The sequence below is a fragment of the Paralichthys olivaceus genome, chromosome 10 (genome assembly GCF_024713975.1).
Source record: "Paralichthys olivaceus isolate ysfri-2021 chromosome 10, ASM2471397v2, whole genome shotgun sequence".
Taxonomy (NCBI): Eukaryota; Metazoa; Chordata; class Actinopteri; order Pleuronectiformes; family Paralichthyidae; genus Paralichthys; species Paralichthys olivaceus.
Genome location: NC_091102.1, coordinates 25,525,894 through 25,553,671, shown reverse-complemented (window position 1 = coordinate 25,553,671; position 27,778 = coordinate 25,525,894). Strand labels below are relative to the sequence as shown.

The window sequence follows — 27,778 nt, the reverse complement described above, 5'->3', positions numbered from 1 at the left end:
CATTTGACTTTGTGTTTTATTTCAATTTCATTCCAAACTGAGCAATTGATAACTGTTATGTTTAACATTACGCTGGCATTTATATATATTTAGTTTGTGTTTTATTTGTGTTATTATTTTTGTGAGCATATTAGCCTTGCTTCAGAACTGTATTAAGTATTTAATGAATTAAACAAGTGTACCATAGAATGGAAATGAGCCCAACAAAATGATGAAATAGAATTAAATACCATTTTAATTGTATAAAGTTCAAAACATTTGATCAAATCAAGAAAACATAAACTATATTTGCTTCTAGTGGGAATCAAACCCACTCCCCTGTCTCACAAGGCTTCTGCAGCGCGTTCAGCAGCACCGGAGGGACGGGACACAGCATGCTGCAATCTGATTGGCTGACAGTCCTCTACGGCTATACGCGACTGGCCCCAGCATAGTAGGTGGCGTTAATGCACCTTAAACTCTAAGTGCCATCCGCCAGTAAACAACAAAAAGAAGAAGCAGCAGCAGAAGCCGTAGCAGTAGAAGGAAGCAGCAGCAGAGCAAGCAGCAACAGCAGCAGCAGAAGAAGCAGCAGCAGTAGACGCAGCAGCAGAAGCAGAAGAAGAAGAAGAAGAAGAAGAAGAAAAAGCAACGTCGACTTCCGGTTGGAAGCAGTGAGCTGTTCAGTCTAGCTATCTCTCTACGACTGTTTATTTATACACATATTACAGCGGACGGATGGTAAGCTCCCCAAATTCCGTTGGTTGTAGCTAGCCTGTCAGCGGGTTCGTTCAATCAACCGGCTAAACCGCCCTGAAAGAAACCGGTTGTTTGCATAAGTTATGTGTGGATCTTAACTGTGCTATCTGTAAAGGGAGAGACGTGTATTCGACATTTAACGCTAACTCAGTACACACTACCCAGTTTACTGGAATTTCAACGAGCTTTGGTGGTGTTGGACATGTCTCAGTCGCCGTTAAGCTGCGTTATGACGTTGTTCGCAGTTTGTGGTGTAACTAATAACATGTTGGTTCTTTGTTCGTCCCTCGTGTAGGTGAACGTGATGATTATTCATATGAACTCATTTTGGGTAAAATAATAAATATTGTACAAAAATCTTGGAATGGATTCCAAATGACGTGCCGAAGCAGTTAGAGCTTCTGGCCTGATGACGACCTTATTACGCCAAGGAGTCGCTGAATTGTTCGGTGCGCTTCACCTGAATCAAGCGTTTTTTACTCTTAACTTACTACTCTTTACTTATTAACAGCGCCATCGCCATTACGTTAGACGTGTTTATGTGGAGCACAGCGAATCTACTCCCGTGGTGGGATTTTACTCACATTCATATTTAGCCCCACAACTAAGTGGTTTTGTCTGAAGATGATATTGACCCAAAACGGCACTTTTATTTTTAATGATGTTTCCTTAAGTATCCTTAATTGCCTGTATCACCACACACATTGTTCGTGAAACTACACAATACAAAATAGTTTTATTATTATTATTATAATTTGCCAGAGTTACACAGACTAACTCTAACCCTAACCCTACTGACTACCGACTTCATGTGTCCTCCTACTCTTGCTTCTCGTTTAAGTCAGCAGATGTGATTTTAAAAGATATGCTTGATCTTCTCGATGATGAGGTTCAGTCCAATGAAAATAAGCCAAATGCTCATAAGAAAACGCCGGTGTTTGTTTTTCGTAGTTTCTGTATTGCAAGGGTTGTTTATCTGTGAGTAATCAACAGATGATCTGTCTGAACTGTGTCGAGTGTGTTGTCAACATGACACATGTAACAAGGTAAATCAGGAAAATTTAACGTGCTGTGTATTTCTACTTTAAGAGGACTAGGTGCTTTGTTGCAGCTGTGTCAGTTGAAGGAGTGAATAAAGTACCCTGTGTAACTATGACAACTCGGACTGTGTGCATTCACTGATTGTTTATTTTGTGTAAAAACGGATTGTTGTAGTGTTGCATAGTTTTCTATATGTGTCCCTCTGCAAGGTGCATATTTTTAACGATGATTTATCTACAGTGGGTAAAAAAATACTTTTTTTATGGTACAAACATGTATGAAAAGACCAAAATGAACACTGTAAGTGATCATTGTGGAACTGTTTATAGCTCTCTGGGTTTCTGCCTTGGTGGCGCCTAGTCCAGGCTGTGACACCTGACTCGCACCTGACTCGCCATTGTCCTGACTGTGTGTACTGATCAGAATTAAGCTTGGCTTGATCATGTTCCAGGTGTGAGTCACATGGTCTTGCTCTCTCTCTCTCTTTACCTAATGTATACTCTCTTTCACTCTCACTCACATATGCGTACTCTTTCACACAGATGCGCATTCACAGGTACTGAAATTTGGCACCAATTAATTTACCGTGAATCAGTAAATGCAATTCAATTGGGTACAGAGTTCGGTTCTCAACCTGCAGTTATCAGGATAACTTCAGGTTTTTTTTCAGGGTTTTTAATCCTACGTAGCTCGTTCACTTCTTGTGAATCACCCTGGTAAATTTTGCTGAAGATTCTAACCTGCTCCGGATCAGGTTAAGTTGTTGATAAGAGATCCAGCAGTATAAAAGCAACACCCATTGACCATCAATTCCATTGAAACATGGCATCACCATTCTTAGAATATCTTGTGGAGGTTGGTGCAGGAATAGAAGGCAAAGTGTACGCAGTGGAAAAGGTATTTTGGATAAAGTGAACATTACTGAGGTCTTGTAAAAAAACCTTTGTTCACACTTCATGACAGACTGAATACAGTTTGATACTGGTGTTGACATGTTGGGTACTGTAGCTCTTGTAATGTCCTTTGGATGTTGTTTTACTGATCCATAGACCTACAGTAATGGAAACATGCTAGAAATATACCGCTTGTCTTGACACGGGCATCTGTGGATCAGAAGTTAGAGCAGGTTATCTACCAAACAGAAGGTCATGGTTCAAAGGGTGTTATTGAATTCAACTTTATTTGTAATAATCACTCATAATGCTGTGATTTATATATTGGGCATAATAAACTGATAAGATAAATGTGAAGCTGGAAAAGAGCTTCTGATATGCATGGAAATCCGATTCCATTGGTTTCTTGTACGACCAAAGGAGCACATTTCATAAAAATCTGTCACATACCTGTGATTGTTTTCAGAGCTGGTAACAGATGTTTCCTTGTGCTTACTTTGTGCTAAAATAAAAGTAAATGAAAACCCTGATATAGACCAAACTTAGCTATTCGGAGGCCTTCACTTTTTCCCACTGTGCTTTGGCAAAAACCTATGGTAAAATCCCTCATCATGATACATTCAACATTCCAGAATAACAAAGCGAAAATGAAATTGTGAAGATTTATGCAAACATATTAGAAAGGAAATATCACATTGACCTGAAATATTCAGACACCTGCAAATTTACCTTAGAAAATTTCTATTTTATTAATTTTTTTAGATATGTATCAGGTATCATTTACGGTAGGTTAGATCTACTCTATAACACACCTCTTATATAGGAGCAGCTGTTGATACATGCTTGTGTTGTCTATTTTAGGTCCAGAGTATGGATGCTGCTTTCACCTACTCCTGGTCTCCATCTTCCCATTTCAGCTGAGAATTACGTGTGCGTGCGCGTGTGTGTGCGTGTGTGTGCGTGTGTGTGTGTGTGTATCTCTCTCTGAGTGACTGAGTGAGTGAGTGCCTCCCTGTCCATCATGTACCTGTATCCCCTGGCATTTCAGTTGACTTCTCTGGTGTGTCTTCACCTCCTCTGCCTGCTGCTGCTCGTCTCCTCCTCCTCAAGACTACCCAAAGGTGTTGCCGTTCCAGACAAACCCCTGACCCAGCACAACACAACACAAACCAACTGCTCCACTGCATGTGAGTATGAGCTTAGATAAGAAGCTGTGGTTATATAAAGTGTTTAAAAAAAGTCAGAAATGCCTGAGGTATTTCACACAATCAAAGATGCATCTACTTTTCATAACAAAGCGGACGCTGTTAACAGACATTAATATGACAGATATTTCTTTATTTAAGATGCATTCTTGTAGGTTTTACATTATATTTAAGTGCTGGGTTTTACCATATTCAATTCAAGCGTTTATTGTCAATGAAACTGCAACTCCTCTCAGTGGTACAAAGAGACTATAAAGAGAAACAATGAAAACAGTTAAAAGAAAAGAAAGCTCAAAGATTGACCAACAACTCATCATGTTAAAAAAATAAATAGATATTGCATAGATGATTACAAGATAAATAAGTATAGCACTTACACCAGGTTAATATAGTATTGCACATTACCAGTGAAACTGCACAGACCCACGCTCAGTTCATAGTGCTACTGTGAATTCAGTTCTTTTGTAGCAGATGGATAAAAACGTTTTTAGGAATCTGGAGGTGTGGCTCTTAGTAGACCTGTAGTGCCTCCCAGAGGGCAGCAGAGTGAATAGGTGGTTACCTGGGTGGGGGGAGTCCTGGGTTATGTTTGTGGCCCAACAACGGCATCAGACTCCGTATATGTCAGCATATACAACTACCTGCTGTATGTGACGGCAGGTAGTTGAGTGTCGGTGATGTTCTGTGCTGATCAAAGTCAAAGTCAAAGTAGCTTTATTGTCAACTATTTCACATGTTAACATACAAAGCAGTCGAAAGAACGTTTCCCACTCTCCCCACAGTGAAACATATAAAGTGCACAGGCATAACAGATAAACAACAGATAAACATTACTTGGAGCTAACTAATATACAGTATACAGACAAGACATTACATAACTTAACATAACATATCACTAAATAGAACATACATAGATAAAAGTATTAGCAGTGCAAGTTAAAAGAGGTAAAAGTGATAAGTGATAAAAAGTGATAAAGTGCAGAGACAGTTTGTTTCAGAGTCCTGAGTGATTTTTGGAGGGGGGGGGGGTTTCAGCCTGTTGTCAGACTGTCGGATATGGCTGGGGGGAGTGAGTGGGGAGAATTTAGCTTCCTGACAGCTTGGTGGATGAAGCTATTGCTGAGTCTGGTGGTGCGGGAACGAAGGGTCCTATACCTTCTTCCAGAGGGTAGGAGGCTGAAAAGGCTGTGTGCGGGGTGGCTGGTGTCCCTCGCAATCGAGGTGGCTTTCCGGGTGAGGCGGGTGGTGTATATGCTTTGCAAGGAAGGGAGTGGGGCACCAATGATCCTAGCAGCTGTGTTCACCACGCGTTGCAGTGCTTTTCGGCTGTATTCAGTGCAGCTACTGCCCCACACAGTGATGCAGCTTGACAAGATGCTTTCAATGGTGCCCCTGTAGAATGTGTTCAGGATGGGAGTGGGGGCTTTTGCTTTCTTGAGCTTGTGGAGGAAGTAGAGGCGCCGCTGGGCTTTCTTCGCCAGTGATGCAGAGTTGGTGGCCCAGGAGAGGTCCTCACTGATGTGCACCCCCAGGAATTTGGTGCTGCTCACTCGCTCCACAGCAGCACCATCGATGGTCAGTGGTGGGTGTTCAGTGTGTCTTCTCCTGAAGTCAACCACAATCTCCTTTGTTTTGCTGACATTCAGCAGGAGGTTGTTGTCTCTGCACCACGTGGTCAAGAGGTTGACCTCCTTCCTGTAGTAGGTCTCATCGTTCTTGGTGATGAGACCCACCAGAGTAGTGTCGTCCGCAAACTTTACCAGGTGATTGGTGCTGTAGGTAGGTGTGCAGTCGTGAGTCAGCAGGGTGAAGAGCAGGGGACTGAGCACACAGCCTTGTGGGGCCCCTGTGCTCAGTGTGATGCTGCTCGAGATGTTGTTGCCGACTCGTACTGCTTGTGGCCGCTCGCTGAGGAAGTCCAACACCCAATTGCAAAGGGAGGTGTTGAGCCCCAGCTGGTCCAGTTTACAGATGAGTTGTTGTGGGATAATGGTGTTAAACGCTGAACTGAAGTCTATGAAAAGCATTCTCACATGTGAGTCTGCTTTTTCCAGGTGGGTGAGGGCTGGGTGGAGAGCAGAGCAGATTGCGTCCTCTGTGGAACGTTTGGCCCAGTATGCAAACTGAAAGGGGTCCAGGGTGGGGGGGAGGATGGACTTGATGTGTGACATGACTAGCCGTTCAAAGCACTTCATTATGATGGGGGTAAGTGCCACAGGGCGATAGTCATTGAAGCAGGATGGAGCCAGTTTCTTTGGTACAGGTATGATGATGGAGGTCTTGAAATGTGATGGAACAGCAGCTTGACTCAGAGAAGTGTTGAAGATATCTGTGAAGATATCCTTAAGCTCCTCTGCGCAGTCCCTCAGTACACGGCCTGGAATGTTGTCTGGGCCTGTTGCTTTTCGGGGGTTGATAGTGGAAAGTGCCCTCTTCACACTTTCTGCAGACAGGCATAGAGCCTGGTCGTGGGGGGGGGTGGAGTTTTCTGTGGGCTTGTGTTGTTGGTTGCTTCAAACCTTGCAAAGAAGCTGTTGAGGTCGTTGAGCAGAGAGGTGTTGTCGTCGCAGGTCTGTGATGCAGGCTTGTAATCCGTGATGGTCTGGATGCCCTGCCACAGGCTGCGCGTGTCTCTGCTGTCCTTGAAGTGGCTTGTAATCTTTTTTGTGAAGTCCTGTTTAGCTGTTTTGATGCCACGGGACAGGCTGGCTCTCGCTGTTCTTAGGCCAATCCTATCCCCGGCTCTGAAGGCTTTGTCCCTAGCCCTCAGCAGCTGATGGACAGCTCCTGTCAGCCATGGCTTCTTGTTAGCCCGAGTGATGATGGTCTTTGTGTGGGTCACATCATCTATGCATTTGCGGATGTAAGAGCAAACAGTGTCTGTGAGCTCCTCATTGTCAATGAGGCTGTTGTGAGTGGCTGCTTGCTTGAACATGTCCCAGTCTGTTGTCGCAAGACAGTCTTGAAGAGCACTCATTGATCCCTCCGGCCACACTGAAATCTCTTTCCGAACCGGTTTTTCCACTCTCACTCTGGGCCGATATGCTGGCATTAGCATAACAGTGATGTGGTCAGAAAGTCCGATGTGGGGGAGGGGGGAGGCTTTGTATGCACCTTTGTGTGAGGTGTAAACCAAGTCCAAGGTGTTTTTCTCCCTTGTTGGGAAATTAACATGCTGGTGAAGTTTTGGGAGTAGTGTTTTAAGATTGGCATGATTAAAGTCTTCAGCGACGATAGTGAATCCATCTGGGTGTGCTGTCTGTTGTTCACTGATGGCCTGATATAATTCACAGAGTGCCGCATTCCTGTCACTGCTGCTGGAGGTTGGAGGGATATAAACCGCGATTATCAAAACCGCAGTAAATTCCCTCGGCAGGTAGAAAGGACGGCACTTTAGAATCATAAACTCCGCCAGTGGTGAACAGTGTCTGCATACTACCACAACGTCCTGGCACCACGCGTCACTAATGTAAACACAGACTCCTCCACCGCGTTGTTTACACCCGTTAACGTGGGCTCTGTCCGCTCGATAGCATGTTAGCTGCTCAAGATGTACAGCAGAGTCGGGGATGTTGTCAGTTAGCCATGTTTCAGTGAAGACAAGCACACAGCAGTTACTCACTGTCCGGTTCGCTGATCTCAGCAGTTGTATGTGGTCCATTTTGTTGTCCAGGGATCTTACGTTGGCCATGATGATGGATGGTATGGTTGGGCGAGTTGGGCTAGCCTGGCTCGGATACCTCCACGCTTGCCCCTCTTCTGCACTCTCGCACACCGCTTCCGACGTCTCCTGATCGGGGCTGTAGTCTGGTGTGGGTCCGGTGTAGTCCGGTGTGGGTCCGTTGTAGTCCAGGGCTGGCGAAGTAGTCCAAGCTCCTTGATTGTTTTCTCTGTTGTAGTGTCCGACACGTTGTTATTGTTGCTTTTACGGATGTTTAGCAGAGCCTGTTGGCTGTACTTGTAATCCAACGCATACGGACGAGACGAACACGACAAACTTTCGGACAAACACTTATTAAATAAACGAAACACTGCATTTTCGGGAGCGTGGGTGGTCGCTGCGTCTACACGCGCCGCCATCTTGATGTATACAACCTGTCAAAAGCAGATCAAACAAAACATCTGATGTTTTTTTCTTGTTTTTTGTCAGCCGCTGTGTAGCTTGTAACCACACCAGGATGTCAGTGGATGTCGATACCACTGCCAGAATAAAGTAGTATCTCATAGATGTTCATACTTAATTGAGCTGTAAACCAATTTACATGTCCATACTCTAATGGAACACATCAGCATTTCTTACCAAATTTATAAAATTTAGGATCTCATGGGTTAAAAATGCAACATGCCCTCTACAGTGTGAAATCATCCTGAAGCTTACTAGGCCAATGCTGACCAATAGTCAACAGTTAAGGACTTCTTTTATGATAAAAAAGAAAGATGGGTCATTTATCACAGCTCAAATCCTCAACCTAATTTGCGACTTACAATAATTGCATTCAGCCATTAAGGCTACAAACAAAACAGCAAGATTCATGTAAGTACATAAGCTTCAAAAAAGCCAAACTACAAAGTGCTGCATGTAAGTGCAATATATAAGTTCAACTTATTTTTTATTTTCATTTCAACATCAGAGATAACCATCATCTTCTTAACCAAGGTGTAGTCAGAAGATATGTGTTTTTAGCCTGCAGCAGAAAATGTGTTGACTTTCTACTGGCTTGATCTCAATGGGGAGCTTGTTTCACCATTTGGGAGCCAGGACAGCAAACAGTCGTGATTTTGTTGAGTGGCTAGGTGTCCCTCGCTGTGAGGAAATAGCAAGTCGATTGGCTGATGTGGAGTGGATGGGCTGGGGTGTAAGGTTAAATTAAATGTGGATGTAGACTGGGCCTGATCCGTGCGGAGTACAGTACGCAAGTACTAGTGTCTTAAAATGGATATGGGCAGCCACTGGTAACCAGTGATGGGAGTGGGGAGGAGCGGTGTAATGTGAGATAACCTAGGTAAGTTGAAGACCAGTCGAGCTGCTGCATTTTCAATGAGCCACAGAGGTCGGGTAACACTAGCAAGCAGACCAGCCAGGAGGGAGTTGCAGTAGTCTAGGCTTGACAAGAGCCTGGACCAGAACCTGTGCCGCCTTCTAAGTGAAAAGGGGACGTATTTTCCTGATGTGCAGCATGAATCTACACAATTGAGATGTTGTGACAATGTTGGCAATAAGGGAGAGCTGGTTGTCGAGTGTCACACCCAGGTTCCACATAGTTGTTGATGGTGAAAGTAAGGTCATGGGTGGGGGAGCACTCCCCTGGAAAGAAAAGTTGCTGAGTCTTGTCAAGGTTGATTTTTCAGTGGAGATGATCAGAGTTCAATGCAGTAGAGTTTTTTCTTTCACAATCAATAAACCCGATTTGGCTCATGAACTTAACTGAAGCCTGAGCTTCAAACCTCTTGTTTTATATGTTTCATTGCCTGTTTGGGTGGTGGTTTTCACACCTCCTTCCTAGGTTATAGCTTCTGATTTGTCGCGAATCTAGTAGTGTCATACTTTCTTTGTAGATTTTGACTCTAAATAACTGTTTTTTTATTACTATAATCAGTCACTGGTTACCTGTACAACCCTGACAAAACTTCCTATATTATGCTCAGTCATTCCTGTGCTAAATAAAGGCTACCAGCTGCAGCAGGTTCAGGTTTTTCTTATCTTTATTGCCTTGTTATCTTACCATTGTTCCGGATCTAGTCTCATTATCTTGTTAGCTGTAACGTAAGACTTAATTTTCTGTCCGACTACAGCTTAGCTTTGGGCTTCTGATGCTCTCTGAACACAGGCACATATTGGATACACAGTTTGTAAAGAATAAATGTAGGTATTTAAAAAAAAAATTAATACCGAATTTCTCTACAACCCTCTTTGGGACTAACTAGTCAAACAAAAACGAAAAGTATAATAAACCACTAGATGCATCATTAATCATTGACAGCTTTTGTTGGGATGACATCTTACAGTTATAAAAACCAGGCTCACACATGTGCATATTTTACTGTGGCAACATGATTCATGCAGTAATTAAGTATCTTGTTTGTACAAGTACCTATACAAAAGTAACAATAGGACCTATGCCCAGTGGGCTTGCATGTACATAGTTAAAACTAACAACTAGGGAACAACTAGCAATTACATACAAAAATTGAGCCAGTTTTGATATATAAACACACAGTAAATATGTTTTAGTTGTTAGGCACACAGTAAATATTCCTTTATCATAATGCTGCACTAAGATCCAACAGGACGAGTACAGAGACAAGTCCATCATCTGATGCAATAAAATGGTTGTTAGTGACTTTCAATAGTGATGTTTCTGTGCTGTGATGGATTCTAAATCCTGACTGGTATTTTTCAGCAAACCGTTACTATATAAGTAATCACACAGGTGGTTTGTAACAGCTTTTTCTAGGATTTTTTAAATGAAGGGCAGGTTGGATATGGGTCTATAATTAGCTAAAACCTCTCGACCAAATGTAGGCTTTTTAAGCAGAGGTTTAATAACAGCTACCTTGTGGTACACAGAGACATGTTAATCTGATTTAATATGGAACTGTCAATCAGGGCGAAAAATGTCCTTAAAAAGTCTAGTTGGGACAGAGTCTAATTGACAATTGGTTAGTTTACGTGATGAAACTAATAAGGTCAGTTCAGGAAGATCAATAGAAGAAAATGGTTCTAAAATCTGGTGCTATGGTTTCAGGACCAGACAATGTATCTATGTATGTGCTATTCGTTGGGAGGGGGTGGTGGATTTCATCCCTGAGGGTTATAATTTTATTTGTAAAGAAGCTCATGAAATCATTGCTTCTTAGGTTTAGAGGGAAAGATGGGCCAGTAGAGGTGTGACTTTCTGTCAGCCTGGCTACAGTGCTGAAGAGGAACCTGGGGTTATACTTATTTTCTCTATAAATAATGAATAATCTAAGTGCTTTCTTGTAATTTATCAGGCTATCCTTCCAGGCTAGGTGAAAGTCATATTGATCGGTGGAATGCCACTTCCTCTCTAGTTTCCTTGATGTCTGTTTTAAAACACGTGTTTGAGAATTATACCACGGAGCTAATCTCCTCTGATTACCTTCTTTCTTAGCGGGACGACAGCGTCAAGGTTTGTTTTTAATGAGGCTGCTGTACTATTAACAAAGTTATCAACTAATGTGGGGGTAAAGTTTTGATAACTTTCCTGTATTGTACTGACACATGGCTGAGAGGTAAGTCTAGAAGGAAGCAGTTCTTTAAATGTATTCACAGTTTTATCAGATAAACACCGACTATAATAGAATTTCTGTCCAGGTTTAATTAATAATTCTAAATTCACATGTAATTAAAAAATGGTCTGACATATGCCATATGTTAGAACAAGATCAAGAGAGTGATTCAAACAGTGAGTGAGTTTATTCACATGTTTGGTGAAACCAATCATGTCTATTATTGATTTGAATGCCGAACTAAGGCTGTCATTGGCAACATCTACATGAATGTTGAAATCACTGTATACACTATAATGATTTTATCTGTCTTAGAAATTCAGAGAACACTCTAGAGATATATCCTTCTTCCTGTATTAAGTCTATGGCTGATATAGTCCAATTAATAAGTCTCTGTTGATTGTACAACAGGTAATTTACCCATCTACTATTTCATGCAAAATATTTTGCATTTATAACAGATAGTAGACCTGCAGCCTGTCCTGAAACGATCCAATCTTCCCCAATCACTTGGTGTTGGGATGGCATGCCATGTAGTTCCTGATTCCAGGCTACATGAACTAGGTCATCTTTAGTCCATTTACCACTGTGGCCTCCCTCAAAATTCCATTTGGTTCTATTTGTCTGTGGTGATAGAGAGCCAAATACTGTCACCTGTCCAATTAACATAACAGGTGCACATATCACCATACAATTAAATGGTAATACCACTCTTATTGGTCTATCATTATCACATAACCAGAAAACATCTGCCTATGGTCGTGTGCCTTTTATCAAGGTGGGTATTGGAAAGTTTTGTAACAGTATATCACTACAATGGGATGTGAGATAATAACCATTTAGTGCTGTTTGTTCCCATTTGCTATTTGTTTGGAATGGCTGCTTTTCCTGTTGTGTTGCAAACATTTGTATTCTGTTTGGGTCATAAGAATGAATTTGTTACTTCAATGATTTCCTGTAACATTGTACTGTACATGAGAATCCATCTCATTTAACATAGCTCCACACACTCCTTGTCCTCACGCTATACAAAACGTATAAGATTGTTCCTTTTGTGAGAACGACTATTGGTGGTATCCAGGACTCAAGTTTTCTTGAGAGATACTTTGGGCATGCATGTGGTTCATCATACCATTTACTATAACCCCTTGTCATGTTTATTACACAATTTGCAAAACAGACTCATTTCACATACATCAAACCTAGGAAGGGTTTCACCTGAGGAGTTCATTTTGAATATTTTTTTCTTATTTGTTGAGCTGAAAATTTCATCCATTAATAAAACATGTAATGTTCCCAAATTTTCTCCATTGTTCAAATAAGTCATGACTTCCCTCTCATATACTCACACTGCTTTTGATGGGGTAAGACTCATCATGCGGCTGCTTTCACATCTGACCGTCCGATATTAATCGCTCTACATTGGTTTTCAGAATTAACCTTTATCTCTGTACCCCTTCAGCATTGCATTGCTCATTCACTGGAAAGCTGTCCACTTTAATTCCTGCTAGGCCTAATGTCAATGTTTGGTCATGTCTGTTTGAACTGACAGATAATGTCTGTCACCTCATTGGGTGATAATTTACTCTGTCTTACTGCTATTACTGTTGCTGCTCTTTAACTGGTTCTGTCACCATGCAATCTTGTGGCAAGCTACTTGATGTGTCCCTACTGTCCCTTCTAGCGGCCAGTCTTTGTGATCGCCTTTCACCCTGTGGGCTTTTCATCTACCTTCTCGTGGGGAGGTGTCACCATCCCCTTCTCGCCCAGGGAGTGGCTCTCATCTGCATGCTCTGTGTGTTCTTTTTGGGTTGTTTGCGCTGCAGCAGTGGTTGAGGTTGAAGTAGACATTCTTACCTTCCACTTTTCAGGTCGTAGGTTGCTAAGATTAATTTGTATGGACCCTCTCGTCTGGGTTGGTCCCACTTTTTTGAACACTTGACACATACAGATTCTCCAAGACTTATCAGTTGTAATGTCTCTGGGATGGCAGTGTCTCTCTCCTCCATAGCTCCTTTCACCTGTTGAAATATAACTTTTTATGAATCGAGTTAAATGCTGCAGATAACTTATTAGTTATTTTTCTCTGCTCAAGCAGAGGTCCTTCATATGGACCCCTGAAATATGGCACAGGCATTGGTCTTCCAGTACACATTTCATGTGGGGCTAGATGTGTTAGTCTGTGACCTCATAGACAATAGCACTAAAAGTAATTCCTCCATTCAGTTAAGCTTGTTATTGCACCCCTTTTTACCCATAACCCTTTCTTATGAACATCCACTGGGCCCTGTGCCATTATTAGGGAGTAGAGAGTGGTGATGGGTGCATAATCCTCAGCTTCTAATAATGGACCCATACTGGGGCCCCCTGCTGCTCTTTTTGCTGCTTCATCCTCCAGATTATTGCCTTTGGCTACAAGGGAATGTCTTTTTTGATGAGCTGAGCATTTGATAATTGCAAGAGTTGTTGGTAGGTGCATTGCATTGTTTCCAGATGTCACCATGTATGTGACACACACTGTATGCATAGGCTGAGTCTGTATATACATGAAGGTGTTTCCCTTGCCCAAACTTACATGCTGCTGTAAAGGTATCTTCATTTCACTGAATGACAGCATAGCCTCCCTGATTTCCTGTAGCGCCTCTAAAACAGGAACCATCCATGAACAGTGTGAGGTCATTATACATGTCCTTACTGGCACGCACAAAACCATCTCCTGGATAGAGTCATGTGGGGCACCATCTACAGTGTTGATAGATTTACTATGTTACAATGGTGAGTTCAGGTGCTGAAAAGATGAATTCATAGCCTGTTTTCCTAGCTTTGGTTAAAACGAACCATGGACTAGTGAGTAAGGCATGTAATTGCTGAGAAGTGTACAGGATTACTGAGTGCCCCATAGTTACATGTTTATAGTGTATTACTGTCACTGATAAGTGAAAGCGAATAGATGCTGTGAATTTGGATGAACACAGATCAATCACTGTGTACCAACATGCATTCGGCAAGATATTTGAGAGCAATGTGTGAGGGTCTGGGATGATGGGTGTCTCAGCATCTACAATGGCATTGATGGCCCTCAGATCATGTACCACTATCTGTTTTCTGTGATCTGGGTGATGTTTGATCACCAACTACATCGGTGTCGACATTCCTCTTCCTTAGTCACTCTTGCTCCCATGTATCATTGTCTTGCACTGCTGGCTAGTGATCTGGGGTTTTCTGGCTTTCCTTCTGGAAACGGAGCTGAAAAGTGGCTGGACTGTAGTGACCAACTGTGCACTGCCAAGGGCAGCACATACAAAGATTTGTTTCTTTGGTGCCACTCAGGATCTGGCCATGGCAACGGCGATGTATACTTGGCCATGCGGATGAAGAAGAGCCACTGTCTGGCCATCTTTCTGATCCAGTCTGTGTGGTGAGTCTAGGTCAGGTCATCAATGATGTAAACCCTGAGGAACCTGGAGCTGTTGACTCTCTCCACCATAGTCCTGTTGATGGAGAGGGGGCGTGTTCTACTCCTTGTCTCTTCCTGTAGTCCACGATCAGCTCTTTTGTTTTGCTGACTTTGAGATAGAGGTTGTTGTCCTGGCACCAAGAATTTAGGGCTCTGTGGAGTACAGTAGATCAGTGGTTCCCAAACTTTTTGTGCCCAAGGTACACCAAAGGACAAGTCAAAATCTCAAGGCACACCTGTTGTGCAAAATTTGGCCCTTATAACACGTGTTATCACTCATATCATGTATAATATCTGTAAATGTGCATAATTATTTACTAATGCCAAATAAAATGTGACAAAGACAACTATATTACTCATGAAATATTTATTAATGAAATATTTCAGAAATTAACTTGAAACTTTATCAAATTAGGCTTCATCAAAGCAGCAACACACTCATTTACACCAGATAGGTCACAAAATTGAAAATGAGGCAAAGAAACTCAAAAAACTTAAGCACAGAGAACTGTCAATGCAAGGAAGGTGCATTGTCCATGGTCCTGAACTACAAATTATAAATATAACATTTCAGCAATCAGCATTGAAACATGTGCTACTGTAAATATTTTGCCTACTTAAAAATTAACGAGATACATGTGCCTGTCGGGGCGCGCAGATTTTTTTAATCCTTGGTGGCACTGAGGAGAGGGCCACTCCCAAGTCCTGTTCAACAGAGAGCCGTGACCTCCTGTTGTTCTTCATGTAAATCAGGGTAGAGAACGCCAACTCACACAGGTAGGTAGTGGGGAAAAGAAGAAGTTGCTCAATCGCGTGGTGGGAGATGCTTGGGTACTCCGATGCAGAAGCCAACCAAAACTGATCCAGTGGGAGCTCACTAAATTTGAGTTTTCAGTGTGCGGTCCACACGGAGCTCTACGCACTCCTCTCTCTCTTTCATAGTGAGCTTTTCTGTTGAGGATTCCTGGTTGAATGGGTCTCGGATCCAGTCATAGTCCTTGATGTCAGCCACACGTGCAAAATAGCGCTCAAACCTCTCTTTTAAGGTCTGAAGGTGTTCATAATATACAGCGCGCTCCCTAGCTGCCTGTGGCGCAGCAGATGCCAGCGGGAACATGTCCATGGAGCCCTGTTCCAAAGCCTTGCGCCACAGGATAAGTTTGCCCATAAACCTCAGAATCTTGTCTGTGGATGATAAAATGTTTTCATTCCTGCCCTGAAGCTTGGCGTTTAACTCTTTGAGATGCTCAAATATGTCTGCAAGGTAAGCCAGCCTGGCACACCACCTCTCATCCATGAGCTTGTCCTTATGTGGGACAGCGTGTTCACATGAAAATTCTAAAAGCTCTTCCCGAAGCTCATAAAGACGGGATAGGACTTTCCCCCGTGACAGCCAATGTACCTCTGTGTGGAGGATCAGGCTTTGGTGGTCGGCTCCCATCTTGGCGCACAGCTGGGAGAAGAGTCGAGATTTCAGGGGCCTTGATTTTATGTAATTCACCATCTCCACAGCCTGATTCAGCACCTCAGTCAACTCCGGGGGCATGGTTTTGGCAACTAATGCCTCTCGATGCAAAATGCAGTGGTCTGTCACAATATGTGGGTTTTGTGCTTTTACCTTAGCAATAAATCCTTTCACTCTCCCCGTCATGCTTGCCGTGCCATCTGTGCAAAGACTGACGCACATATTCCAGGTCAGACTGTTCTCTTTTAAATAGTTATTAGTTACCCTGAATATTTCTTCTCCCGTAGTATGGCTTTCCATTTCTTTGCAGAAGAAAAAATTCTCTTTGATAGAGTCACCATCAACATATGTGACGTTTGCCAGAAGTTGGGCAGCCCCACTTATGTCGGTGGATTCGTCTATTTGTATGGAAAATCTGCTGCTCGCCTGCAGTTTCTCTGTCAAATGTTGCTCAATGTCTTCTGACATGTCGTCGATTCTTCTTTTGATTTTATTATCAGACAACGGCACTTTGGATAGCTAATTTGCGGCATCTGGACCCAGCATTACACCTACAATTTTTTTGCCAGCTGGGAGGATGAGTTTGTCCGCTATTGTGTGAGGTTTCTTCTGCTTTGTGATGAGCTCCGCTTGCATGTAACTGTAGTGTTAATGGATTTATATGACACAGGATATGATGTTGCCCCCTGGTGGTTAGGCTTGGGAGGTTGGAAAAGGGGTTGAATAAAGTCAAGCTTCAAGTGTACACGCTGGAAACCTCTCTGCATACTTATTTCTCTGTTAGAACTACCTAACTCTACATGGTGTCAGAAGACTCCAGTTACTCAAGTCGGGTGAACACGAGGTTTTGTTTTCCTGACCTACCTGGAGAGGACTCACGTCCATCTTAGTCAGTTTTGAGTTTTTAAGTTTTGAGTTTAGCTAGCTAGCATAGTTAACGTGACTCGTGGTTATAGCTAACGGTCGTGGCAGTGGGACAACAGAAATGGAGCGGTTCCAGATTCCCCCGCCGCCCAAGTTTGATTTCACAAAGCCAGAAGAGTGGCCCAGATGGATTCGGAGATTCGAGAGATTTCGGATTGCATCGGGTCTAGAACTACAATCAGAGGAGAACCAGGTGAACACTTTGATCTATACTATGGGGGATGAAGCAGAAGATATTGTCACTTCACTTCGTATGACGGAGGAAGAAGCTAGCGAGTACATAACTGTCAAGCAGAAGCTAGAGGGACATTTCGTGGTGAGGAGAAATGTAATTTTTGAGCGTGCAAAATTCAACCAAAGACAGCAGGAGCAAGGGGAGACTGTGGACAGTTTTATTACTTCACTCCATTGCTTGTCTGAGCACTGCGGCTACGGGCAGCTGCATGATGAAATGGTCCGGGACAGACTGGTCGTTGGCTTGCGCGATAAAAAGCTGTCGGAGCAACTTCAATTGGACTCGGAGCTGACGCTGGAGAGAGCGGTGACGCGAGCGCGTCAGAGCGAACGGGTGAAAAAGCAACAGGACTTATTGAAGAGTGTTCAAGCAAAACACAAGTTCAGCTTAGGCAGAGGAAGACAGCAGAAAATGCAGGTTAGAACAAATGACAATAGCAGTTATCACACACAGCCAGGTAACCAGACACGGTGCATGTGGTGTGGTAGAACGCCAGCACACAGCAAAAACCAGTGCCCAGCTAGAGACGTAGCATGTAACCAGTGTCAGAAAAAGGGTCACTATGCAAGAGTGTGCAGGGCAGGAGTTCTCAATGAAGTCAACACAGCTGAGTCAGATGAGGAGGGAATTGCTTTCCTAGGCACAGTCACCTCAGATGGTGAACCCTGGTTAATCAACCTTAATGTGAATGAGCACACAGCAGTATTCAAAATAGATACGGGGGCTGATGTGACAGTGTTATCGGAAGATGAATTTCAGAAGGGGCAGTTTCCAGAGCTAGAGAACGCAAAGAGGGTGCTACAAGGTCCAGGTCAGACACCCATCACGGTGAGGGGAAAGTTCACTGCTACCATAGGAACTGACAGTAAAAGCACTACACAGGATGTGTATGTAGTCCCAGGTCTGAAGTATAGCCTGCTGGGACGTCCAGCTATACAGGCACTAGGGCTAGTGGCTAGAATAGACACAGTGGCACTAGACTCAGTCGAGAGAGTCAAGGAGCAGTTTCCCAAACTGTTCAAAGGGCTAGGCAAGATGGAGGGGGAATACAAGATAGAGCTTAAAGCAGACGCCAAACCATTCTCCATATCAACCCCTCGTCGAATACCACTGCCTCTCATGTCCAAGGTGAAAAAAGAACTCTCACGCATGGAAGATATTAGGGGTGATATTAAGGGTTGAACACCCCACAGACTGGTGCGCCGGAATGGTCACTGTGCCGAAACCAGGCAAAGATGAGGTGCGCATCTGCGTGGATCTTACAAGATTGAATGAGTCAGTCAAGAGGGAGAGACACATGCTCCCGTCAGTCGAACACACACTTGGACAGCTAGAGGGCGCCAAAGTATTTTCTAAAATCGATGCTAATTCAGGGTTTTGGCAAATTCCCCTTGCCAAGGAGTCCGCCCTCCTCACAGCATTCCTCACTCCCTTTGGGAGGTTTTGCTTTAACCGCCTCTGCTTTGGCATATCCTCTGCACCTGAACACTACCAGAAGAGAATGTCCCAGATGTTGGAGGGACTCGACGGCGTCCTGTGTCAGATGGACGACGTGCTTGTGTACGGAGACACACAGGCCCAACACGACACACGACTGCTGGCGGTGTTGGGGAGACTGCAGGAGGGAGGCGTCACGCTGAGAGGTGAGAAATGTGAATTCTCTAAAAGCCATGTCAAGTTTCTCGGACAGATCATAGATGCAGCCGGCGTTAGAGCAGACCCAAACAAAGTGAGAGCAGTGATAGACATGGAGGAGCCGGACGATGTGAGTGGAGTGAGACGATTCCTCGGAATGGTGAATCACCTGGGAAAGTACTTACCTCATTTAGCAGAAAAGACACAGCCACTCCGGGACCTGTTAAAGAAGCAAAACATGTTTCAGTGGGGACCTGATCAACAAAGAGCATTCGACAACATCAAAAAGGAGCTGAGTTCACCACCAGGGCTGGTACTCTACAACACAAAAGCGGAGACGGTCGTCTCAGCTGATGCATCATCATTCGGACTGGGAGCCGTGCTACTCCAGAGACAGGAGGAGGGCCTCCTCAAGCCAGTCGCATATAGCTCCAGAGCACTCACAGACACAGAGAAAAGGTACGCCCAGATAGAAAAAGAGGCCTTAGCCATCACATGGGCGTGCGAGCGTTTCGCGGACTTCCTGGTGGGCATCAGGTTCCACGTGGAAACGGACCATAAGCCTCTGGTTCCGTTACTAGGCTCCAAGAACCTGGATGAGCTCCCCCCACGCATTCAAAGACTCAGAATGAGGCTGATGGCTTTCAGCTTCTCTATCTCCCATGTGGCCGGCAAGATGTTGGCCACAGCAGATGTGCTGTCAAGGGCGCCGCTGAGAGACAGAGGGCAGCCGGAGCAGGAGGAGGAAGTCAACCTCTATGTAAACATGGTCATGTCAACCCTCCCAGCTACAGAAAAGAGGCTGCAAGAAATAAAGGTACACCAGGAACGTGATGGAATTCTGAGCCAGGTGAAAAGGTACTGTAATGAGGGCTGGCCAGACAAATCCACAATAGACAAAGCTTACCTACCATATAGACAGGTTCAGGAAGAACTATCAGTGGAGAATGGCTTACTACTGTGTGGATGTAGGCTAGTTATCCCCAAGCCGTTACAGACAGACATAATACAGAAATTGCATGCAGGACACCAAGGCATAGCAAAGTGTCGTGAAAGAGCCAAACAATCTGTCTGGTGGCCGGGACTGTGTACACAGCTTCAGAAAGTGGTCGAGGGCTGCGACACATGTGCAAAAGAAAGAGTCAATCCCAGAGAGCCACTGCTTCCTTCTGAGTTTCCTGATAGACCATGGGCAAAGGTGGGTGCTGATCTGTTTCAGTGGAATGATAACCAGTACCTGTTGGTGATAGATTATTTTTCCCGTTTCATTGAAGTAGCTAAACTCACATCAACAACCTCAGTGGCAGTAGTGGAACATTGCAAGTCCATCTTCGCCAGACACGGAGGTCATGACAGACAATGGACCCCAGTTTGCGTCTGAATACTTCACTAGGTTCGCTACACAGTGGGGGTTCACACACACAACGTCCAGCCCCAGATACGCTCAGAGCAATGGAGAGGCAGAACGCGCTGTGGGTACAGTCCAGCACAGCTGTCAATGGGCCAGCAGCTCAGAACAACAGTTCCGGTCACTCTCTCATCTCTGAACCCTGGCTGGACTGACATAACCCAGCTCAAAAGGGAGGAGCAGAAGAAGCGACAGAGAATGAGTTGGAACTTCAACAAAAGACACAGAGCTCAACATCTCACAAGTCTGACACCAGGCGACCATGTCTGGGTAAAGGATACAAAGGAGAAGGGGACAGTGATAAGACAGGCGGAAGCACCAAGGTCATATGTCATAGACACTCCCAGAGGGATCCTGCGCCGCAATCGAAATCACCTTGTCACTACTCCAGTGGCGCCAGCAGTGCAGACTGTCCTACCAGTGCCGGAGCAACTCACTGGTTGGCCAGTGAGTCCAGATCAAGCAGAGCAGGACCCAGTTCAGCCAGGCAGTCCTGAGCCTCTGGCACGCTACCCTGCAAGAGAGCGACAACCCCCAGGGTACCTAAAAGACTATGTAGGTAAATAGCAGACACCCCTGGTAAGACTGAGTGATTTCTACGGGGCAGAATAAACCCCCACACTCAGTAGGAGGTTGGGGCAGTCTACCCCACCTTCTTAGTTCAGTTTGCCAGTCAAGGTTCATACTGATAGTTCAGGAAAGATACTCTTTTGAATCAGTTAACAGGAGTTCAAGAGACTGGGAACAGTTAATCATTTTAATATAGTCTGTTACAGTATAGAAGTGTGTTAGGTATTTGTTATTTAGATACATCAGTACAACTGATAATATAGTCTGTTACAGTACAGAAGTGTGTTAGGTATTTGTTATTTAGAAACATCAGTACAACTGGTCTTAGAAAGGGGGATGTAGTGTTAATGGATTTATATGACACAGGATATGATGTTGCCCCCTGGTGGTTAGGCTTGGGAGGTTGGAAAAGGGGTTGAATAAAGTCAAGCTTCAAGTGCACACGCTGGAAACCTCTCTGCATACTTATTTCTCTGTTAGAACTACCTAACTCTACAGTAACTAGCCTCCATTGCCTTTTCAGACACTTTCACACAATCCAACAAACGGTCTTGCTGCCTCTGGTTCAGATTGTGCGCTCTTTTGAAGAAAGCCAAGTTTCTTTCAACATTGAAGGGATGTTTGGTTTCCAAGTGCCTCTTTAGCTTGCTTGGAACCATGTTTGCATTAGCTAACTTCTCCCGACAAACGACACACTCGGGCTGAGAATTGTTGACATCCCTGGTCCAATTGAAGCCATAGGACAGGTAACTTTCATGATACTGTCTGCTGACAGTTTTTTTCCTCTTTTCTTTCGGTTGTCGGAAGTCTCTACACTGGTGGTTGGTGGTTTGCTCCGTACAAGAAAGCGCTCCATTTTCCCTCTTGCGTGTTTCTCTTTTTAATGTTGTCCTGAGCACGCAGCCCTGGTTGCTGGTGTTGAGAGTCAGAGTGAGTGAAAACACAATTTTCATGTCAGAAACTTTCTTTTTTTTTCCCACTTTATTTATTGGTTTTCACAATTGAAAATGAAACATATACATACAGAAGTATAGGAACAAGCTTTTCGTTGCAGGTGAAAAATTGCATCTGTTACACGAATCATCAGTTGTTGGATACATCTTCGCGATTCTAGCTTTTGACAAGTGCAGTCTGTGTGCTACTTTGAAGTAGTCCATGTCTGGCACAAATTGATGAAGAGTGTATCCTTGTAAATATATCTGACCATTCAGTATCTGTAATTTGTAAATTCAGATCAGCCTGCCATGCTTCTCTCAATACGTCGAGAGATGCAGTCTATAAAGATGAGAGTTTCATATATATAGCAGTTATTATGCCTTTGTTAGATGGGACTGTTGAGAACAAAGTATCCATGGGCTGTTGTTCAGGGATTGCAGGAAATTAACTAGTTTGGTTACGAATCCAATCTCGGACCTGTAGAAATCTTAAGAAGTGAGATTTTGGTAAATCAAATTTTGCTCTGAGCTGATCAAATGAGGTAAAAATACCTGCTATGTACAGATCTTTAAATGAGATAATATCTTTCTCACACCAGACTAAGAAAGAATCATGCTCAAGTAAGGGGAGAAACTGATGGTTTGCCACAATTGGGGAACAAAGTGAGCCAGCCTGCCAACCAAAGTGTTTTTGCACCTGTGCCCATATACGCAGAGACTGGTAGACTAGGGGGGCAATAGATGCACGACGTGGTGTGATAGGCATTGCTGAATACAACAGGGCTGGGAGGGATAATGGGAGGCTCGCATCAGTCTCCATTTGGACCCAGGCAGGAGCTTCGTTGTTGGCATAGGTTTGAAGCCAGTAAGCCAAGGCTCTCAGGTTACTTGCCCAATAGTATAATTGGAAATGAGGTAAAGCCATCCCACCTACTGATTTGGGTCTTTGTAAAAATTCCTTACAGATACGAGTTGGTTTCTTATCCCAAATGAAGTCAGAGATGATCTTATTGAGATGTGATAAGAAAGATTTTTTGATAAAGATTGGTATAGTTTGGAACAAGTATAAGAATTTGGGTAATATGTTCATTTTTATTAGGTTAATTCTGCCAGCTAATGAAATATGAAGAAAAGACCATTTGTCGAAGGCCATCTTGGTGTGCTCTAGAAGAGTAGTAAAATTAAGTTTAAAGAGATCTGAGATTTTTTGAGTTACAATTATACCCAAGAATGTGAATTTATCAGTAGTCACCTTAAAAGGACAGGAATTAAAAGAGAGTGATTGTGCAGCAGAGTTGACAGGGAAAAGCTCACTTTTTGAAGCACTGATCTTATATCCAGAAAGCTTGGTAAAATGATCCAGTGTAGTCATAATGTATGATAAAGTATTCTGAGGATCCCTAACATATAACAACAGCATATAGTGATAACTTATGTTCTTTTCCACTCCTTAATATGCCGCGAATCTCAGGTGAGGAGCGCAGCGATTCTGCGAGAGGCTCGATAGCTATCACGAATAAAAGGGGTGACAAACAAGGGCATCCTTTTCTCGTGCCACGTTGCAACGGGAAATATTGGGAGTCGATATTATTAGAGCGTACTGACGACATTGGGGATTTATATAACAGTTTTAACCATGATATGAATTTTGGACCAAATTTAAATCTCTCTAGACACTGGAAAAGGTAGCCCCACTCGACCTTATCGAACCCTTTTTCATCATGCAGAGAGATAATTACTTCGGGTAATGGCTGATTGGGATCCGCGTTCTGCATGATATTTAAAAGCCAACGAATATTAATGAAAGAGAGGCGATTTTTAATAAAACCAGTTCGATCTGGAGAGATAATCGAGGGCAGGGTAGCTTCTAGGCGGTGAGCCAGGACCTTGGCCAACAATTTGCAGTCCACATTCAGGAGTGATATCGGACGGTAGGACACACAACTAAGGGGATCTTTACCCTTTTTCAATATAACTGAGATAGAAGCCTGAGAGAATGTGGGTGGAAGTTGGCCCTCAACAAAGGATTCCTCAAAAAGAGTGAGTAAAATTGGCAGCAACTTATCTCCAAATTTCTTAAGGAATTCGACCGTGAAACCATCAGGTCCTGGAGCTTTAGCATTCTGCATGCTGTAAAGAGCAGATCTGAGGTTCTTCCAATTGTTTCATAAATGCTTAACTTATTTGAGGCAAATCCATACTCTGAAAAAATGACTCTAGCCTAGAAGGGTCATGGATCCCCTCAGAGGTGTAAAGAGGGAATAAAATACTTTAAACTCATTATTTATCTTCTCGTCAAGTCGAACTCTGTCTACAGAGCTGACTGCTCCTTTAAAAGTTCAGGGGTGGGAGCAGTTGAATATTTACAGTCCAGCTGATGAATTTGGTCTGTAAGATCTTTAAGGCATTGTTTTCTATTCCTTCCCAGGTGGTGTATGAAATAATCTCTCCTCTCAAAAAGGCTTTAAGCGATTCCCAAAGAGTGGATTTGCTAACATCTGGTGTTTATATGGTTAACGCCCTACCATCTTAATGTCGCAGCTGAAATCGAGACTCATCAGACCAGGCAATGTTTGTCCAATCTTCTGTTGTCCAATTTTGGCTGGCCTGTTTGAATTGTAGCCTCAGTTTCCTGTTCTTAGCTGACAGAAGTGGCATCCGGTGTGGTCTTCTGCTGCTGCAGCATCTGCTTCAAGGTTCGACATGTTGTGCGTTCAGAGATGGTATTCTGTATACCTTGGTTGTAACAAGTGGTTATTGTTTATTACAAAATGTGTCAGATTATTACATAATGATGGTGTTGTTTCATAATGAAGTGAAATGTATTACATTTTTAAGTTTTATTACATAATTTGTTGTTATTGCATAATGTGGTGTTACAAACCCCGTCATAGCACTGAGACAGCTCTTTTAAGAGTTTTTAACGATTTGATTTTAACTGTTGATTCAGAAGACTCTGCTGTCCTAGTGATCCTAGATCTGACAGCCGCTTTCGACACCATCGATCACACAATCCTGTTGTCATGTCTGGAAAACTCTGTGGGGATTAAAGGTGCAGTCGTACTTAACAGGTAGGAGTCCACCTGGGTGACTACTACTTCTAAATTCAGACAAAACTGAGGTCATTGTAATTGGCCCTAAACATCTTAGAGAATCACTGTCTGAAAAGATAATTACCTTGGATGGTGTCAGCTTGGCCTCCAGCTCAACTGTGAGGAACCTTGGATTTATGTTGGACCAGGAAATGTCATTTGACCAACATATAAATCTCTAGGACAGCTTTCTTCCACCTGCGCAATATTAACAAAATTAGAAACATCCTGTCTCAGAAGGATGCTGAAAAATGAGTCCACGCATTTGTTACCTCTAGACTAGATTACTGTAATTCCTTATCAGGATGCCCCAGGAAATCAGTAAAAAGTCTCCATTTAGTCCAAAATGCCGTAGCACGAGTGCTGACAGGAATTAGAAGGAGAAATCATATTACTCCTGTCTTAGCTTCTCTACATTGGCTCCCTGTAAAATTCAGAATAGATTTCAAAATCCTGCTCCTCACATTTAAAGCCCTCAACAATCAAGCCCCTTCATATATCAAAGACCTGATAACACCATATTATCCAAATAGATCACTTCGTTCACAAAACACAGGCTCTCTTGTGGTTCCAAGGGTCTGTAAGATTAGAACAGGAGGTAGAGCATTCAGCTACCAGGCTCCTCTCCTGTGGAACCAGCTCCCACTCTGGGTTCGGGAGGTAGATACCATCTCAGCATTTAAATTTAAACTTAAAACATTCCATTTTTATAAAGCCTATAGTTAGTTCTGGACCAGGTGAGTCCTGAACCATCACTTAGTTATGCTGCTATAGGTCTAGACTGCTGGGGGAACTCCCATCATGCACTGAGCACCTCTCCACTTCTCTCTGTCTCTCTGCCCCCCCACATTCATTCATTTATTTATTTGAATACATGTCAATTACTATTTCACTTTGTCCTCCCATATTCTCTCTCTCTCTTTTTCTTTCTCATTTCAGATATCTCTGACCCTGGAACCTCAGGACAACACCTTTAACGTTATTACTATTCTTAATTACAATATCTCAGTAATTAATTATGATATGAATTGTGCCTGTTATCAATAATAATTAATAGTCTTTACACTGTTGTTTACATTTTAACTAGGCAGATCTGATACCTGATAGTGCTCAAGTGTTCCCGGTCTTTCTCACTCCCTGCTTGCTCTTTGTGGGAACTGTTGGGTTTCTCTATATTTAATATGATTTTAAGGTCCTGACCTTCTAGGTAAAGTGCCTTGAGATAATGTATATTATGATTTGGCGCTATACAAATAAAATTGAATTGAATTAATTTATAGTTTTTTGACATAAGACAATCTACTTATAGATTTATAGTTTAACCTCATTGTGTGACCCAGTAACATCCTCAGGATTATGCTGAATTGCAGTGTGATAATTTAGTTTGGAAAATTCAGCACTGCTGTCATTAACGTTGGTAACAGTTATTTTTTGTAGTTCTTTTTCCCTAATCTTTGAGTCAAGTCACTAATGAATTTTGTGGTTCCCCAGGTGACAATGGTGGTGTTAGTGAAAATGTAGCAGCTCAGAAGACCAGTGATGTACAAACCATCCCACTACTGAAGAGTTTGACCTCTATCTCAGAGCAAGACAGGGATCAGTCACCGTCTTCATCCAGCACTCAAACCCATGTCGGACAAAAAATCAATAACAGGACAGCTTCCTTAATTTTACCCAACCAATCTGCAGGAGGAAACCATTTGTCCAAATCCTCACCATCCAATCAGCAGGCATTATTACCAGACCACCAGCTTCCATTACCAGCGATGGGCCCTCAGCCTGTAGCACATCCTCCCACAGGCTCTCTCTCACAGGCTGCTCAGACTGGATCCATTACAACCACTGGTATTACACAGCCGGAGAGGAATGTAAACACAGCCATTGTACTTGTGATTAATGACATAACAACTCCTACGTCTACAACAACAGCATCTCCAACTCCAACAGCAAGAAAGTCTACAACAACATTTGCAACAAAGGCAGCAACAACAACATTACGGCCTACAACAACAACAAAGTCTGCAACAACCACCCATACAAGTCAGAATGCAACTGTTATTAGTACAACCACCTGCACAAAAATGACACCTCCAACCTTACTGGCACCCATTCCAAAACCAAATGCCCCAAATACTGGAATGCCAACAATTAACACCATAACTACTAACAGTGCTATTACTCCTGCCATTCATAATGAGCCTGTCTCGGAAACAAGTGTTGCCGTGGCAGAAGTAGCAGGGGCTGCTCTGACCAGTCAGCTGGTGGATAAAGTGTCTTTGTTTGCTGTCTTGCTCTTTGGCCTGCTCTTTTTCTTGGTCGCAGTGGCTGTGTTCATCACACAGGCGTATGAGAGCTACAGGAGGAAGGACTACACCCAGGTGGATTACCTGATAAATGGCATGTACTCAGACTCTGGGGTATGAGGGTGGAAGAAGCCAAGCACAGCTTGTGGAGATTTCAGACAGGCTGGTAACACTGGTTATTGAAGTGACTTTTAAGCAACAGTCATTTGTTCACCACAAAACACTTTGTTGTTTTGCCTCCTTTTTGTGATTGTTTTAATGTGAAAAATTTGGCATCTTAAATTTTTTCCCCCATATAATGCAGCCAAAAGATTGGTTACCTGGATGTAACTTGGTTACTAGGTTCTATGAGTGGATGCAAAGCTTTCAAACAGGCTTCAGCACAGGAGATAATCTCCTTCACATTGCTGCTTAGTCCAGCTGTTGTTGGATCCAAGCTGACTTTTACAGTCAGCTGTGGAGTAATTTCACATAGAGCTGTTTTAAGAGTCTGATGTGATTTTAGATAAATTTATCTGAAACATGTCCAAAAAAAGGAAACTTGTTGAAAATCTTGATGAGGTTTTGCCCTTATTTTCTATAAAATGTCATACTGTAATGCTAATAAAAGCACTGAATCATGGGAA

At 43.2% G+C, this 27,778-nt stretch overlaps 1 protein-coding gene across 2 annotated transcripts; it reads left to right on the top strand.

Annotated features, from left to right (window-relative positions):
- The first annotated feature begins 426 nt into the window (after positions 1 to 426).
- Positions 427 to 27,778, top strand: c10h11orf24 (chromosome 10 C11orf24 homolog). 2 transcript variants are annotated; one of them, XM_069532508.1, is made up of 3 exons: positions 427 to 653; positions 3,534 to 3,859; positions 26,341 to 27,778. In XM_069532508.1, the coding sequence occupies exons 2-3, from the start codon at positions 3,694 to 3,696 to the stop codon at positions 27,270 to 27,272; spliced, it is 1,098 nt and encodes a 365-aa protein (XP_069388609.1). In that variant the 5' UTR covers positions 427 to 653; positions 3,534 to 3,693; the 3' UTR covers positions 27,273 to 27,778. The 2 variants fall into 2 exon arrangements, with proteins under 2 accessions (XP_069388609.1, XP_069388608.1); XM_069532507.1 differs by having other exon boundaries at positions 427 to 720.